Raw genomic sequence first — 18,494 nt, 5'->3', positions numbered from 1 at the left:
CCAAGTGTGATTGTTGTATTGCAGGGCATTATGAAGACATTAATCATGTTCTCATTGAGGGAGATTTCCCAAAACATATATGGTCTTTTTTCGGTAACCTTTTTGGACTTCTGGTTGGTAGTAATTGGAAGTTGCAGGTCTCCTCTTGGTTCCGGCGTGCTCAGGCAAATTCTCAGATGGGTATTATTATTGGTTTATTACCTATCATTATTACTTGGCGACTTTGGAGAAGGCGATGTCTAGCTCGAATGGAGGGTAAATTGGAAACTCAAGATGTGGTCATTAAATCTATTTGGATTTGGATTGGTACTCTTTGCCAGGAAGTTGAAAATCCTTATAGTTTATCTCGTTATGATGCCATGATTCTTGAGGCTTCACAGATTCAACCGGTTCCTTTAAAGGCAAGGCGATGCAAACTAATCAAGTGGCATAAGCCGCCTTCGAGGAGGTTTAAATTGAATACATATAGTAGTAGTCTTGGGAACCTAGGTGCTAGTGGTATTGGTGGAGTTATTCATAATGATCAGGGTTAGCTTATGCAGGCTTTCGCCTCTCCTATTGGTCCTGCCACAAATAATAAAGCGGAATTATTAGCGCTTCTTACTGGTTTGAGACTTTGCAAATCTCTTCATATTCTGAATGTGATTGTAGAGGTTGACTCTTTGGTGATTATCTCTTGGTGGAATAGGGGGAGGTGTGAGATTTGGTACTTGGAGGATTATTGGGAAGAAATTGTTAGTTTGGCTCAAGTCATTACTTGTCGATTTCAACACGTGTTTCGAGAAGGAAATAAGATGATGGATTGGTTGGCAAAGGAGGGTGCCAAGGGCGTCAACTTGACCTATACTAATAATTCTATTTTGCCTCGAGCCCTTAGAGGTTTATTTCGTTTGGACTTGTCTGGTATTCCTTCACTAAGGTGTCATTGAATTTTTTTATATTGGTAGTTTTTTTTTGTGGTTTTTTATAGGCTTGTTTAGTTGTGCCTTCTTTATAGGCTTATTTTTGGTTGTTAATTGTTTTATGTTTGTTGGTTGGTTTTGTCCTTGATTGTAACCACGATATTCCTCCACCATAAGTGGGGGCTTATTAATAAACTTGGGACGGGGCTGTTATGTGGGTGGCTCCTGGCTCTTTTTTTTTAAAAAAAATAGACTATATAATAGTTTTAATATTAGTCTATTAGTATAGTTATATATTAGTATTAGTTATAAACTATATATTAGTATTAATTATAAACTATATATTAGTATTAGTTATAAACTTTTAGTGATTTAGTATAGCTATATTAGTATAAGTATAATTATAGTCTATATTAGATTATTAGTATAGTTATATATTAGTATTAGTTATAAAATATATATTTAATATTAGTATTAGTTATAAACTTTTAGTATTAATTATAAGTATAACTATAGTCAATAGTCTATATTAGACTATTAGTATTAGTTAAATAGTCTATAACTATTAGTTATAGACATATATATTAGTATAGCTAAATAATATATTAGACTATATAATAGTATTAATATTAGACTATTGGTGTAGTTATAAGTAAGGGTGTTGAACCAGATCGGTTTTTTTTCGGATCTAGTCTGAAACCCGAAAATCCGGGTGCATCTGGGGGCTTATCCGCCCAGATTACACCTGGGCGGTTAAAAAATTTCGGATCCGGTTATGTGACCCCTTTAAAACGAAAAAAACCCACCCCTTTCTCTCATCTTCAGTCTCACTTTGCTGTCTCGAATAGTTAGGGTTTCTGTCTCGTCTTCTCGAATCCGTCGTCTCTCTCAGTCTCGAATCTGCCTTCTCTCTCGGTCTCTCTCGGTCTCTCTCGGTCTTGAATCCGCCTTCTCTCTCAGTCTCTCTCGAATAGTTAGGGTTTGCTGTCTCGTCTTGCGACCTCACCGAGACACGGAAACAGAAACTTCGAAGCGCTTTGCGCATCTGGGTGAGACACGCGAAGGCTACCATCCATATTCTCTCTCTCTCTCTCTAAGCTCTTAAGGTATTTTCCTTTGCTCTGTAAGCTTATTTCGACACTTTATTAGTGGATTTTTTCATTTGCTCTATTTTTCACATGTAAGTTTTAATCACTGTTTTATGTAATACTCGGTTTGTTTAGTTTATATTATTTTTCCTTTGCTCTGTTTTTCACATGAGATTTAGTTTTCTTGCCATTACAATGGGTTTACATGTAAGGGTTAATATCTTTATTTTTCCATGAAAATGGGTATCCGCTTTCCCAAATGCCTTAATAGTGGGGTTCCTTCCCGATGGTTGTTGGAACAGTAAATTTAACATTCACAAAATCCCCCGCGGATTTTCAATTTTAATTAAATGTGGCAACAATAAATCACATATTTTTCACATGCAATGTCTACTTTTTCAGATTTAATTTTTGAATTAAATCTGATTGATTTACCTTTGGTGGGAGAAGATTATATTTGGACAAATGGTAAGACATATTCAAGGCTGGATAGGTTTCTAGTTTTGCCTTCTTGGGAGGTTCATTTTTCTGGTTTAAGTCAGAAATTATTGTCGAGATTGTTTTCTGATCATTATCCTATCAAGTTGGATTGTGGTCAATATATATACTAGTGCATGCAAATCATCATGAATTGTTTCCACCATGTGCATGACCTCGATATTGCCAATCATGATCAGTTCATATATATGAACTCTCATCTGCCAGATATCTGGGGCCTAGCTAGACTCACACCAAACAACAATAAATAGGTTTAGCCAGCTTTTAGACATAGGTTCAACTCCCATGCATGTTCTATAATTAAGTGATACCAAAATAAATAATAAATGGTGTAGGCCTCACATATCTCTGATGATGTATATATATCTATCTCTCTTCCATTTGAGGCCCTTAAATTCGAATAAAAACATGAGAACTATCAAAACATGTTAATGCAGAAATTAGAAACATGTTACCAAGTATCAAAACATATCTCTATTGTGGTGTGTTCATTTGAACTCGATTACCTATCACAAAATATATATATATATATATATATATATATATATATATATTGTGCGTTGTTATATTTAACAAGAACTACTACTTCTTTAACTTATGATCTTGATTCCTATAAATATACGCTAATAATTAATTCTTCTGTTGTTATTATATATGAGGGATTAATATTTCGTCCAAATTTGTTAAATAGATTAATTCCTATTAAGAAACCTGTACAAGCTAATATATAATTGCATTCAACTATATCTTTTACAGTTTTATTTGTAACAAATCATATATATATATATATATAATTATTGTCACAAAATGACCAATTACTTATATAATAATATCTTATCTTTCACTTAAATTAAGGTATGCTCTGGTCATTGTTCCACAAGAGGTAGTCCGGGTCACCCATTGGGTTCACCGGGTTTAACCACAAACTGTTGGAGGTTTACAACATCCTGACTGTAACATAGGGCAGAAAATTAATCAAGACTTTAGTGAACAATAAAGTTACAACAAAAGTACAGAAAAAGGATATAACCGTACCACCACCTAACTAGGTCACTTTAATTGTAAGGGAAAGCTGGCAAGTGGCAAGCATCACAACTTCTCTTTTCGATCTCTTGGTTTTGGCATATTAATCTTCTTTTATCCGCATAGTGTGGCAATAGATCATCTAAATCTTCTTTTTAGCCTTTCAGCATAGTAAGAAAAATTTATCTGATAGGTGCATCATGCTATCAAAGTTTTACGTTAGCTGTTAGTTTGATTTTTATTATATTTCCTTTTTTTTCTTATGTTTAAAATAGATGGAAGGTAGTTTTAGTGGTAGTGTTGGTGGATCAGTGCCTATTTCATTGGACATAGAGAAAAACACTAGTCCTTTAGTGCCTTCCTCTATGAATACCCAAAACCCTACAAAAAGAGCCAAGAAGGCTACGAACCAATCTCTTGTATGGGATCATTTTACAAGGATTGAACCTATTGATCCCATTGCACCCAAAACTCAATGCAATTATTGTTTTAAGATTTATGGATGCCATTATAAAAATGGTACTTCATCAATGTCACACCACCTAAGATATGCTTGTCCGAACTCTCCCACTAAAGAGAATAAAAATCTTGGGAAGGATAAATCACCATCACACACTGGAGTTAGGATGGATGGTAAAGCATCTAGTCCTCAAGTGTTAGGACAATATGATCGTAAAAAATTAAAGGCGATGATTTCCAATTTGTTTATCCAGTATGAATTGCCATTCAAGGTTATAGAGCATCTGGCATTTGTTAAACTTTTGGGTTATTTAGAGCCTAGACACACCTTGCCATCCTGAACCACCTTCCAAAAAGAGTATATTGGTTTATACAAAGAGGAGAAACAAAAGTTGAAGGCATTGTTGAGTAGTCAAAGAGTGAGTTTGACCACCGATATATGGACATCGGTGCAAAACAAGAATTACATTTGTGTTACATGCCATTATATTGATCAAAGTTGGGTATTACACAAGAAAATTATAATATTTTTCAAGATTCCTAATCATAGGGGTGAGACCATTGCTTGGATGTTAGAGTCTTGTTTGGTGGATTGGGAGATTAACCGCCTTTGTACGATCACCATGGATAATACCTCCTCCAATAATGTTGCTATTGATCATGTGAGGAGGAACATAAGAGATAATGAGTTCACAATTTTGGGAGGCAAGTTCATACATGTGCGATGTGCTGCACATATTTTAAACCTCACTGTATGTGATGGTTTAAAAATTATTCATGATGTTGTAAATAAGATTAGAGAAGCAATTAGATTTGTGAGGTCTTCACCGGCAAGGCTTGATATGTTTAAAACGTGTGCAAATGAGCTGAATATTATGTGTGAAAAAATGGTGTGTCTAGATGTTCCTACTAGATGGAACTCAACATACCTAATGCTTAGTATTGGTAAAAAATACGAAAGAGCTTTCGTACTAATGGGAGTGAAGGAGTCACAACTTTTGGCGCCTCCATTTGAAGATTGGCAAATGGCTCGTATTTTTATTAAGTTTCTAAAAATTTTTTATGATGCCACTTTGAAAATCTCTGGCTCATTGTATGTGACCTCTAATATGTTATTTCAACAAATTTGTACAATTGAGAACACTTTGAACAACATGGGTCAGAGTGAGGATGATATGTTGATGAAGATGGCTTCTACTATGAAACTTAAGTTTGATAAATATTGGGGGAAAACAGATAGGATGAACATGATTGTTTATGTAGCTTTTGTCCTTGACCCTCGATATAAGATTACAGCCTTGTCATATTGGTTAAAAAGGTGCAAAGAGGATGAATGCGGAGATAAAATTGAGGTCAAAGTAAGATTGCTCATGGATCATTTGATTGAGCAATACCACAAGTTTTATGGGCTAGGTAGTGGAAGATCAAATATGACCCATAGAAGTTCCTCAAATATTATTGGTGATGACCTGGACTATGAAGATTTTGATACAGCTCTAGAGCAATATATTGAGAAGCAAAACAATTCAGTACTTAGCTCGGACATGGATAGGTATTTGTCGGATGTGATTGAACCAAAAATACCCGAGTTTGATATTTTGGATTGGTGAAAGAAGAACTCATTTAGATATCCCATCCTTGCAGAGATCGCACGTGATGTATTGGGCATCCCTATTTCCACCGTCGCATCCGAGTCCGCATTCAGTATCGGTGGACGTGTAATAAATCCATACTGAAGCTCATTAGCTCCTGAGACTGTCCAAGCACTAATTTGCACGCAAAATTGGTTGGCTTGTGAACCATTAGTTCTTGGGAGGTCGAGGAGCATGTAGAACGCGTTGACATTGAAGGTAAACACTTTTATTTGTTAAGTTTGACTTTTTATTATTAATTTATCCATTTAACTTAACCTTTACATTTTTTTCTGCTTAAAGTAACCCTCTTCCTTCAACTTCAGCAACTTAAGCATATGGACTCCCACCCTATGCATTGAAAACTCTCCTTATGCAGTAAGTTATCGGAACCATGCCATATTTAATTTAACCAGATCATGAGTTTCTTAGTTCTTTGTATTAATATTTGTGTCTTTTTTCCAAAAGAAAGAAGTTAGGTATTATATTTAAAATAAGGATTGGTATAGCTTTTTATTTTCTCTCTTTGGCTCTTAGATGGGAACCAGGCTTGCAGAGTTGAGAGTTTACTCAACTCAGAGTACTTTACTTTTCTACTCAAAATATTGATGTTCGGGCTGGTTCTTTAAAAATTCTTCTGCACGTATTAGAGGTAATGTGCCACTACAAGGTAGTAAGGTACAGATTCATTTTGCTTTGCTGCTGCCTACTCTTATAATTTCTTCTCACGAATTTTTTTCAGAGGCATGGAGAAAAATTACACCACAGTTGGCCTAATATTCTATAAATGTTGAGGTTTTCTTCTGATTCACTTTACACTTCTAGTTATTGGTTTTGTATCTTTTGATCTCCTGATGCAACGGATCTTGGTGCAAATGCATGTTAAAAGTTAATGCAAAACTGATGAAAGTTGGCATTTATTTTTGCATAGAATACTCTTTGCATCCCAGTCTGAATTGGGTACTAGAAATTATATATATATATATATATTGTGGAAGGAGAAATTAATATACTAAACAATTGTTTTTGAGTTGATGTGCGGATGGTAGAATAATTATTTTTTATTTATTTATTAATGTAACATCTTGGCAGTCTAATGGAAAATAATTTAATTCATACCAAACTAACATTCTGAACCTTATTGGACTTTGATTCTGTTGGGACTTTGTTATCTCCTCTCCTTTTGAGTTGAGGCCAGTGTACAAGCATTTTCTGGTACTTAGGCATCAATATTTCCCTTGTAACTTTAAACCTAGTTAAATTTTTTTTTTTAATGATTTTGTATCTTTCCCTTGGATATCACAGCAGTGTTTCCAAGTATTATTTTCAACACTGAAGTTGATGACTAAACAATTTTGGCAACACTACAGTCTGCAGCGAGGCAAAATGTTGAAAACTGAAAGAGAAAAGCTTCTGCTGCATCAGGGACTACTGTTTCAATCTTCCATTAGAAGTGATCGCTTGGTTCCAATTGCTGAATATTGCAGGGTTGTTCATGGCACTGGATTAATACAAGATGTGAAGACTAATAAATTTTGATCTTTGTAAATTTACATTTTAGTTTAATTAGTTGTGATGTATTATTATTTCTTTTGTTTTTTGTAAATTTATGTTTTGCATTGTGATGTAACAACAATATTATTTATTTTGCATTTTTATTTATTATTTTGTTTGTTAATTTATTATCAGAATTAAAAAAAAAAACTAAGTGCTATAAAAACATTTTTTTAAGTTTTAAAGTCTTTTTTTAAAAAAAAAATTAAAGCCGGATTTATCCGATTATAACTCGGATTAAATCCAGTTATAACCCGGATTAGATCCAGATTAAATCCGGATATCCGGTTACAATCCGAATATCCGGATTGAATCCAGTTATCCGCCCGTATTTTAGCATCCGGATCCAGATCCGGTTGAACACCCCTAATTATAAGTTATATATTAGTATTAGTTATAAACTATATATTTAATATTAGTATTAGTTATCAACTTTTAGTAAAAACTTGTAGTATTAATTATAAGTATAACTATAGTCTTTAGTTTATATTAGACTATTAGTATTAGTTATAAACTTTTAGTGATTTAGTATTAATATTTTATGTAATAATTTATAAATTATAATAAGAAATTATTTCATATATGAATATATATATAATTATATATATTATATATAAACATTTCACATAAAAATTTATAATTATACATAATATATAAAACTTATATATACAACAATACAAATATTATTTTATATATATATATATTTTATCAATTGGTTCAGTCCAGTCCGATCCTAAAAATCCTAAGGCTCATGTAGAAATTAAGCCGTCTTAGAGTTTATAAGGCTTCTGGCCGAATGGGCTTAAGCCCCATGACCCACTCTAAAGCCTCGTTTGTTTTCACAACTCATCTCATATCATATAATCATTATAACTTTTTCAAATTCACAAACAAAACAAAATAAACAACTCAAATTTTTCAAATCGTAAAACAAAAATAATATTTAAAAAATATATTCTACCAATATTTTATTCAACTTTCAACTTTAATCTCAATTCATCTCATCTCATATGCGAAAACAAACGAAACTTAAGTTTAGTAATGTAAAAGCCCTAAGGGCTGAGAAAGAGAATAGAGGCTCCTGAGAGAAGCATCGTGCGACAGAAGGGGCAACACACTGGGCTTCTTTGGGTAGCGGTGCGACACAAGAGAGAGAAAGAGTGAGAGAGTTAGAGAGAATTTTTCAAGCCGATAAGCACTAGAGAGAGGGAGGGGTGGCAAACAACAGTTAGCTTACCAGATAGTTGGGGTCCGACAGAGTTGGGTTGGCCGACAATTTCTGGCACTATGGGTAGTGCTCCGACGTTCAAGTGGTCTTCGACGGTGGTTGGGCAAAATACAAGGCCTATGAGAGTGAGTTTTTCTCCAAATATTTTTGTGTTTATTTTTTAAAGGGTCTCAAGGGGTTTTATAGGCACGGAGAAGGGAGGATACGTGAGTCTCTTGGAGATTTTCTAGGGTTTTATTTTTGTTTCTAATGTTGTTTCAGTAATACTTGCTCTTAAGATCTTTTGTAATTTTATTGTAATGAAATGCTTAAGAAAACACCACTATTATTATTTATTGTTTGTTTCTATATTTTTTAATGGCTCACGTTTACACATTAATATAAGTTTGTTGTCTATTGAGTTGGTAGACTCATTCATTTATCTCTATTTTTTCAGATTCATTTGATGGTTGTGGCTGGAATAGATGATACGTGATAGGATTATAACAAAAGATAATAGCCAGGTGATATAAGTGAATTTGTGAGATTTTAAAAAATATGAATTAGTATGGAGTTTATTTTCTTTAGATTTATTTTTAAAGTATTTAATTTTGGAGGATTATTATATCTGTATTTTATATTTTGTGGATTTCTGGCTAGAAGGATTCTGCGGGGCGTGATAGTCGTAGTTGGATACATGATTCGTTTGTTTTTGTAAATAAGATGAGATGAATTAAAATTAAAATTAAAAAATTAAATAAAATAATATTAGAATATATTTTGTAATATTATTTTTATTTTAAAATTTGATAAATTTAAATTATTTATTTTATTTTATATTAAAAATTAAAAAATTATAATAGTAAAATAAGATGAAGGGTGAGTTTGGTTACCAAACTCATCTCAACTCATCTTAACTCATCATTACAATTTTTTCAAATTCTAATAAAAAATTTAATAAACAATTCAACTTTTTCAAATCTCAAAATAATAATAATATTAAAAAATAATATTTTAACAATATTTTATCATTTCAAATACCGAAGTCTTTATCAAACCGAACGACTTCAAGGACCGAAGTCTTTATAAAACCGAACGTCTTCTTCCGTTCTTTTTTGAATCAACCTCTCCAATGCTAGCAATGGAGTGCTCATCAGAGTGGAAGTCCGCCTTCCCGGTCTCCGCAGTCTTTACTCCTCCTCTCCACCTCTCAGGCCCTTCATCCAGACAAGCTCTGGGTCCACTGGTTTTCAACCCAAAGCCCCAAACCCTAACGCACCTCTTCTACTCGCAGTCTCTCTTGCCTCACTCTCTCTCTCCTCCTCCCCACCTCTCTCTTCCCAAATTCCTCCTCAACTCGTCCATCCCCCCCTCCACTTCCTCCTCTGTCTCCTCCCTCGTCGGGCACCACGCTGCCCATCAAAATGACGCCGCTTCTCACCTCCTTCACAACCGCCTCTCCTTCCTTCAGCAACCCAATTCCAAGTCTGTCATTGTTTTCTTCCCTACTGGTGTCAATTTTGAGCAAGTCGGATTCTTGGTATTATTGTTGGATGGTTCGGGTTCCAGTTTTGACGTTCGGGTCGATAAGAAGGGCAGCGTCTTCAGGGAAAAGACTGGGTTTGAGTACCGGATTAACAATATCTCGGTGAACCCCATAGTTGAATCAAGTTTTGAGTCGAATTCTTCTGCTATTGTTGGGTATTTGATGGTTTCTACGTTGTACTCTGTGCATTGGTTTGCTGTGATGGTTAAAGAGATTGGCTTGAATTGGGATAGCCCGAGTTTGGTTTGCTTAGGTAGTAAGGTTTTCAAGAGTTGCTCTGTGGTTTGTGCTTGTTGGAGTCCGTATGTGCCAGAGGAGAGTGTGGTTTTGTTGGAGAGTGGCTCATTGTTCTTGTTCGTTTTGGAGTCTTGTTTGAAAAGTTTTGCCCCGAGTGCGCGTTTTAGAGGGACTAGGTTGCGAGTTTCTTGGGATGATGAGTCGGGTACTTCGGGGAGTCGCAAATGGTTGGGTTGTGAGTTCAGTTGGCATCTTAGGATCTTGATTGTTGCTCGGTCCGATGCTGTGTTTTTAGTTGATTTGAGGCTTGATGAATGCGTCGTGATCTGTTTAGCCAAGGTTGAGATGTTAAGTAATTATGCATCGGTTGAAAATGAAAGGTTCCTTCGTTTTATGATTGCTGGTTCTGATGGCTTTCATTTTGCATTGGCTTCCCATAGTTTGTTGCTCCTTTGTGATGTGCGGAAACCGATGATGCCGATGTTGCATTGGGCTCATGGTCTTGATAAACCGTGCTACATTGACGTGTTTAGATTGTCTGAATTGAGATCAAACTCAAGGAATGAAACGTATCAGTGGGCTTCTGAATCAGGTTTTTGCATTATATTAGGATCGTTTTGGAATTGTGAGTTTAATCTCTTTTGCTATGGACCTGCTTTACCAGCCCCTCGAGGAAACATTGCGTCCGAAATTTCAGAATTTTCAGAAACCATTTATGCATGGGGGCTCCCTACGGACCTGTTATTGTCTGGTCGTGAATGCAGATGTGGAAGTTGTCTTGTAAGGGAAGAGATTTTGAAGGATGATCTTCCTGAATGGATTGATTGGCAGCAAAAGAAAGAGATAGTTTTGGGCTTTGGCATCCTAAACAAAGGTCTATCTGCACAGCTTGCCGAGTCTGATGAATTTGGTGGTTTTACACTGATAAGGCTTATGTCTTCAGGGAAGCTTGAATTACAAAGATACTGTGCCTCGTGGGATCCTGTGAAGAAGTTGAAAGAATTTCACAGAGAATTTTTGCAATTTGAAGATAATTTCCTTTTTACCACGGAAGATGGGGAATATAGATTTCCCAGAAGATTTAAGTACCTGAACTTTGATAACCTATCTGCATATTTGAATGGTAACCTTACTAAAGTCCTGGATTCGAAAATTAAAAATCATCAAAAGGGTCCTCAAGAGAAGGAAACCTTTAGTACAGAAGCTCATGAAATCTTGTGTGAGAAGTTGAAGGCTTATGGCTTTGGTCGATTGAGATCATCTCCCGCAGTTGCAGTTGCTTTTGATGACATAAGCTTGCCAGCGAGCATACACGAGGTTGCTTTGAGGAGACTATGGGCAGGCCTGCCAATAGAACTTTTGCAACTGGCCTATTCCTACTACCCTGAGTTCCTTGAAGTACTAGTGGACCAGAAAAAGGTAGCTTTGGAATTTCTAGTTGTTCCAGACCTACCTCAATTGCCTCCTTTCTTCCTAAGAAAGCCTTCACACCGAAGCAATAAATGGTCATGGAAAGTGCAGCGAGATGATGCTCTTGTTGGTCCAGTACTTCCTCTTCCAATTCTACTTGCACTACATGAGTATCGTAATGACTACTCAGATTTGGAAGGAATGGATGGATTTTCTTTAGAGAAGGAATTTAGCCTGAGATGTGATGAAGTCAAGCAGGTGGCCAGTGAATTGGCTGTGCCAGATTCTGGTTGTGAGCTTCGTGATGATGGTACTGTCTCCCTTGCTGATGACAGAGAAGAGACGCGGGGCAGCTCTGAAAAACCGAAACCTTTCTGTTTATATACTCCAGTTGCATTTAAATACTCTACCATGGATAACACAATGTGCAATACCTTCAGTGATAAGAATCTTGATATCCTGATTTTTAAAGTTCACGAGAAGAAGCATGTTCCTCCTGGAAAGATGGAAACTGGTGTGCCCGAACTGTTTGATGATCTGTGCTCCACCGAACTGAGGTTTGATGCTTGTGTCAAGAACACCGGCCAAAATGAATTGAAGGCATACAATATTCTGAAGAGGCAATGGTCCAAATGGCAAGATGGTTTTAGTTTGTATCAGGAATTCTGCCCTCTGACCAAATTCCAAAAGCAATCTACATGATTATTTTTTTTTTTTTTTGTTTATAAGTAAACAAATATTATTGATCAAAGAACGGGCAAAACCTGCCAATTACAAAGTACATGATTTAGTTTGTCACGCGATCGTTTTGAAAACTAGTAAAGTTTACTATTAGAAAATTAATTTTTTTGAAGTGAATCTCATATTTACTTATTGGTTTCATAGAGATTACGTAGTACTTATGTACTCTACGACTGCAAATATTATTTCTCTTTCACATAGGCTTATATCAGGAAAGTTACGTGTTGCCACGAGTGAAGAATATTTCTAGTGCTGCTTGGAATTGCAGGGACAAGTCTCAGAATATAAATATACAAATCCTGGCAAGTCATAACTCTGTTATACTAAAAATATCTGTAAGTACACATCGTAACAAGTAGTAAAATATTTTAGAGGAAAATAGACGTCGAGTCCATAGAGAATAATTATATTATTGAGTATTAAAATTTACTAAATTAATTATTATTTGAAAAATTGAAAATTGAAGAATAGATTATAAACTAAATTGAAGAAAATAGTATTAAAATTTAGATTTTTAAAGATGATAAGAATAAATCTAGAGCGTTTGATTTCACCTAGCGAATCTCACACAATTTATTCTTCCTTGTTATAGAATTTCAATTATTAAAAGTTAATGATAAAATCTCTTAACTATTCAATATTTTTTCTCAAACAATACTAAAAATATCTTCAATTAATAACTTCATATCTCTATGTGAATTTAACTAATTGGAGATTCATTAAGTTCTCTGGATTTTTCTTGAAAATCACATTAATCGCAGTAAAGTATCTATATTTTCACTCAACTAATGGTGCTTAATCCTAGAGCTCTAATCACAAATCACCTCTTGATCTCATTACGATTCAATTGATCGAACAATAATTAGCTAGAAAATTGCAAGCATTAAGAATAAGGAATAAACACTCAATCATGGAAATAGTAAAAATACGATAACTTAGAATATAAATTGTGTGTTCAAAGCTAGACTACATCAAAACTCTAGAAAATAAAATTAATTCATAATGAAATTGAAAAGGAAAAGGATAAAACTAGTGTTCTTCATTGGAGTTGGTTGATGAAGCATGCGGCTCTTGCCTCTGCTCCCCAAATCCGCCTCCTTGAAAAAAACTTAAAGAATAAACTACAGAATATTGGACTCTAAAACTCAGACTCTCTCCCTAATTATGTACTAATGATATGCTTATATATGATATAAAAGAAACCCTAATGTTTTCATGATTTCTGCCTAAAAAGTTGCCTAACTTTTAGGACTAATTTTGGCAGCCTTGTACGCGCTCCAGGAATCCAAATTTAGAAATCTTTATTAGAGATAAAGTTGTAGCCCTTTAAGATAGCTTTCAAACCCATCCAGAATCTCATCTATCGGATATGTGAGTAGAAAGTTATGATCGAAATACTCAAGTATGTCCAGACTATCTCCTAGTATACAAAATTACTTTCAAACCCTTTGCTAGTTGTTGCCCATGATGTCATTTATGTTAGTCTTTTAAGTTGGTCAGTTAGACTGGTCACCCAATCTAGTCGTCCAGAGCCTTATCACCAAATATTCTCGTTCAAGGTAAAATATCTCGCTCATCACCTAACAATTGTCGGCAATTCTAGTCGTCATTGAGTTTCCTCGCCTAAATCTCCTCGGCTCTCTTCAGATCTCGTTGCCTCTCGTCGGTCTGGATCATGAGTAGTCTCTTCTTTTGTACTAAATTTTCTCATTCCTTCAAATCCAAGAAAATAAAGAAAAATATGTAGAATTAAAATAAAATCAATAGTATTGAAGAAGAACTAACACTTTTCATAAATAAAAAAAGTAATAAAAATTACATAAAAATCACTCTCTAGCTACTGTGTAATATAGATTAGAATGTAAGTTTTGTTCCTATGCCTCTTTTTTAGTTGTATCACAGATGTTGATCTATTTAAATTTGATGTAGCTATTTAAATTTGTTTTGACTTTGCTTGAACGCAATTAGTGCACCTTGTCCCAGCCATTTGCTAGTGTGTGAGAGTTCACTTGCTCTATGAAAAAGCAAAATTCTATCCCCTTGCCTAGTAAGTCTAAAATTTATACACTACCAATTAATCCTAATCCTAGATTACATTGACTGGAGAAGCAATTTGAAGTTGTGTTTTTCAATATAGGAAGGGAAGTTTTTTGAGTTGAAATGAAGTTGTGGACAAAATATCTAAATCCTCCACATGCTAGAAAGGATGTAATCACTACAAGAAAACTACTTATTTGTAGTCAGTTATTTCCTACGAAAATGACTATTTCCTATTAAAATGAATCTGTTTTTGTTATAAATAGTCATTCTCATCGCAAATAATCTGTTATAAATGCTCATTTTTATTGTAGTAAACAGAATGGAAATTGCGACTATGACAACTCATTCATGGCAAGTAGGATGACCTTGTCAAACTTATCACCTACGTATGTCCCATTCATTTATAATCATTAAGGTGATTTTTGTTTCTCCTCATTCATGCCATGTAATTTTTCTCCTTTAGAGTTTTTAATAGGGGTGTAAATTTAAACCGGGAAACCGGAAAACCGGACCGGACCGGACCGAACCGGACCGGTTGGTCCGGTTTTGAACCGGTCCGGTCCGGAACCGGTTCCTATTTTATGAAAACCGGCCGGTTCCGGTCCGGTTCCGGTTCCGTAGTTTTTGGGACCGGACCGGACCGAACCGGACCGGTTAGAAAAAAAATATAAAAATTAATTTATATATTATACAAAATATTTATATATATAATATATAATTATATGTTAAATTTTTATATATAATATATATAATTATATATCATATATGAAAAAATTTTATATTATAATTTATAAATAATAACATAAAATGTTAATCTTAAATATGAACATTTGTAATTTATTTGATCATATGTTATTAATATAATTATATATAAGATAATGTTGTTATAATTTATAAAATAAAAGTTTAATCTTAAAGATAAAAATTTAATTGATCATATGCTTTAAGCATAATATATATATTAAATTTTTAATAATATTTTATAATAAGAATTAACACTTTATTATATGTTTTTTACATTTAAAAAAAACCGGAAAACCGGACCGGACCGGACCGGAAACCGGTAAAACCGGAAGTACCGGTTTAGGAGGGTAATCGGGGCGTAATCGGTTTTGAAAAATACAAAACCGGTACATACCGGTTCGGTCCTAGATTTTGTCCAAAACCGGACCGAACCGGACCGGTTACACCCCTAGTTTTTAATCATGTTGTGCTTGGCAACTCTTTGCCTTGAACTCAATATAACCCATTTCAACTTATTTTATACTACTATTTACAAACAATCTCAATTCATCTTTTGTCATCTTACCATTCAAATGGCCCTTTAATTAGTCTTTGGCAATTCAAGAGCTACCACCTCTTCCATCAATTAATTATAATCATGACTGCTATTGCCTATGATTCTTGCATTTATGGTGCTGCTCTTGTTACATCGTGATTATATGAATCACATCATTTGGGATTTCAAGGTTATCACGAGTGTGCATTACCCTTATGTCTATTATTTTATTGGAGTGAAATACCTATGAAGAGGTGAACTCATGGTCCAGTGATGGCCAATTTGGATTCTAAACTCATCTCAATTCATCTTAATTATCTAATTATTATAATTTTATCAAATTTCAACACAAAATATGATAAACAATTCAACTTTTTCAAATCTAAAAATAATAATAATATTAAAAAATAATATTCTAACAATATTTTATTCAACTTTTAACTTTCATCTTAATTCAATTCAACATCCAAACACTTACTAATCCAGTTTAAACTCCAATCCATTTGTGTGTATGGAATATTTTTTGTTGTAACCATTTTGCTTATTATCTTGAGAAATACTTGTGTTCAGTCCAACATATAATTTGTGACCAATGCATTATTCTACTTTTGTTCCCATATTGAGCTCATAAACTTAAACTTTTACTGATTCAGGAAGAAGCCATGAGGACTGTCGGTCAGCTCCGGAACCATAGGCTGGCAAATCTACTTGGTTGTTGCTTTGAAGGTGATGAGAGGTTACTTGTTGCAGAATACATGCCCAATGATACATTAGCAAAGCACTTATTTCATTGTAAGTTTGTTGAACTAGCTTTTCTTTGATGTTGTTGCATGAGTACTCTACACTATGAAATCCTATATGCTCCAGTAATAACCAAACCCACTACTCATGAGTTGAAACATTTAAAAATAAATATTTAATTCGTACCGGCCAAGCTCAGACATCTTGATTTCATAATTTTATTACTTGTAAAAATTTATAAATATTTAATTCTATCTTGCAACTACTTATGAATATGAAAGATTTGAGAGGGGAGATGGTGATGTTTTCCTTCAACAGATACATTTGCACCCTAGTGCCATTTTGTTCCTTCACATTTTAACAGAAACTACATACTACACAGATAATCATTACTATCTTTTGTATAAAGGAGCATGTTTATATAATGTTAGTAAAATTTACAATAATATAATAAAAATTACAATAAAATTAATATTCACACGAAACCAATTTGGACTGAAGCACGAAAATCTCGCTCTCTTTAAAGAGATTCAAGTCATCTGCGGTGTACAAAGTCTCAAATTAATCGGTACAGCAGAACTCTTCTTGACTTGACTCCTCCAAAATATAACAGCTCAACTGATCGTCGTATGACTCAAACATACTCTGCACAAGTGGTAAGTCCAAAACTCCACTCAAAAAAAACACCTCTCTTTTATCTAAAATACTCTCAAAATTATCTAGGTACAACCCTCTTTTTAATCTCTTTAGAGATTTTCTCTATATTGTACAAATAAAACACACCATATTAAAAATAATAATAATAGAATATAGACAGACGCCAACCTCCATCAAAATTTAAACAATTCAAAATACACTAAGAGCCGGCACACTCATTCATGAAAAAATCAAAAAAAGACTCGGTAATAGTTCAAAATGAATGATGAATAAAGTAACGTATTTCCAAGAAACGGCACAATGAACGATCAGCCACTACCAAATTAAAAAGAAAAAACCAACGTCAGAAACTTATGGACCATTAATGAAGAGCCGGTAAGAAATTAATTGATCAAATTAAATTTCAAACGGCTTGGTTGAAAAACCGAAAACGGACGATAATGAGTAATTAAAAAGCAATTGAGCAACTGAAACATTAAATTCAACCAATTTAAAGAGATAAAGGTTATTGATAAATACTATTTAATAAAAAATATCAACATATAATAATGTTTTGTATGAAGGAGCTCAAGAGAAAGTTAGGACTTTTCCTGGATTTGTCCCCAGAAGTCCAGTTTTAATTCAAGATATTCAAGATTTTTTTTTTTTTTTTGTAGTAATAAAAAATCTTATTAAAAATGCAAAAGGTATAGCCTAAGTACATATTTGGAGCTGTATGGTAAAATCTGAGCATGCTTCTTTGTAAGCATGCTATTTTTTTTTTTTTTTTTTAACCATTTGCTTGCATTTTCGGTTGGAAGGTGAATTCTTTGGAGATTAATATTGAAACTTAACTACATGATTAAGGGGAAACACAACCTATGAGATGGGCAATGCAATTAAGGGTTGCTTTGCATCTTGCGCAAGCTCTAGAATATGAGTAATGCTACGTATAGTCGTAGAGTGCACAAGCACCGTACAGTCATTTTGAAAAAGAGTGAGGTTCACTATTAAAAATTTAATTTTCTTTTTATGTGGGTTGATGAGAATGCAAAGTGTGATATTTTTCTCCCTTAATGTTTAGTCTTTTATACTTATTTGGTGCCTAAATGTACTCATTATTCTTATATTTTTATTTATGAAGCAAATGGAGTTGTTTAATGCAAAACGAAGCTAATTGGGCAGTTCTGGACAGTTTCAATACTGCTTCGTAATCTAAGCATAACACTCTCATCCGAGCTCCGATCGAGATGATTCAAGATGATATGGAACATCAAGACAAATATCTACAACTTTCATGTTTTGAGTTTTAAAAGATATTGGCTGCATAAAGGTCGAAATCGGGTTTGAAGTTGACGAATCTGCACTGCTGACGTTTCAGAATGTTCGGCCTTATCGTGCAATTCAAATATGCGATTTAATAGCAGACGTTTTGGAGATCTAAAGTAAATCGCACATTTGAATTGCACAATAAGGCCGAACGTTCTGAAACGTCAGCAGTG

At 34.1% G+C, this 18,494-nt stretch overlaps 1 protein-coding gene across 1 annotated transcript; it reads left to right on the top strand.

Annotated features, from left to right (window-relative positions):
• The first annotated feature begins 9,503 nt into the window (after window positions 1-9,503).
• Window positions 9,504-12,257, top strand: LOC108990992. The gene has a single exon (XM_018965137.1). It carries the CDS (start codon window positions 9,504-9,506, stop codon window positions 12,255-12,257), a length of 2,754 nt encoding a protein of 917 aa, XP_018820682.1.
• The last annotated feature ends 6,237 nt before the right edge of the window (window positions 12,258-18,494 follow it).

The sequence above is a fragment of the Juglans regia genome, chromosome 8 (assembly GCF_001411555.2).
Source record: "Juglans regia cultivar Chandler chromosome 8, Walnut 2.0, whole genome shotgun sequence".
NCBI lineage: Eukaryota > Viridiplantae > Streptophyta > Magnoliopsida > Fagales > Juglandaceae > Juglans > Juglans regia.
Note: the sequence above shows the minus strand (reverse complement) of the source record. Positions and strands in the feature narration are given on the sequence as shown.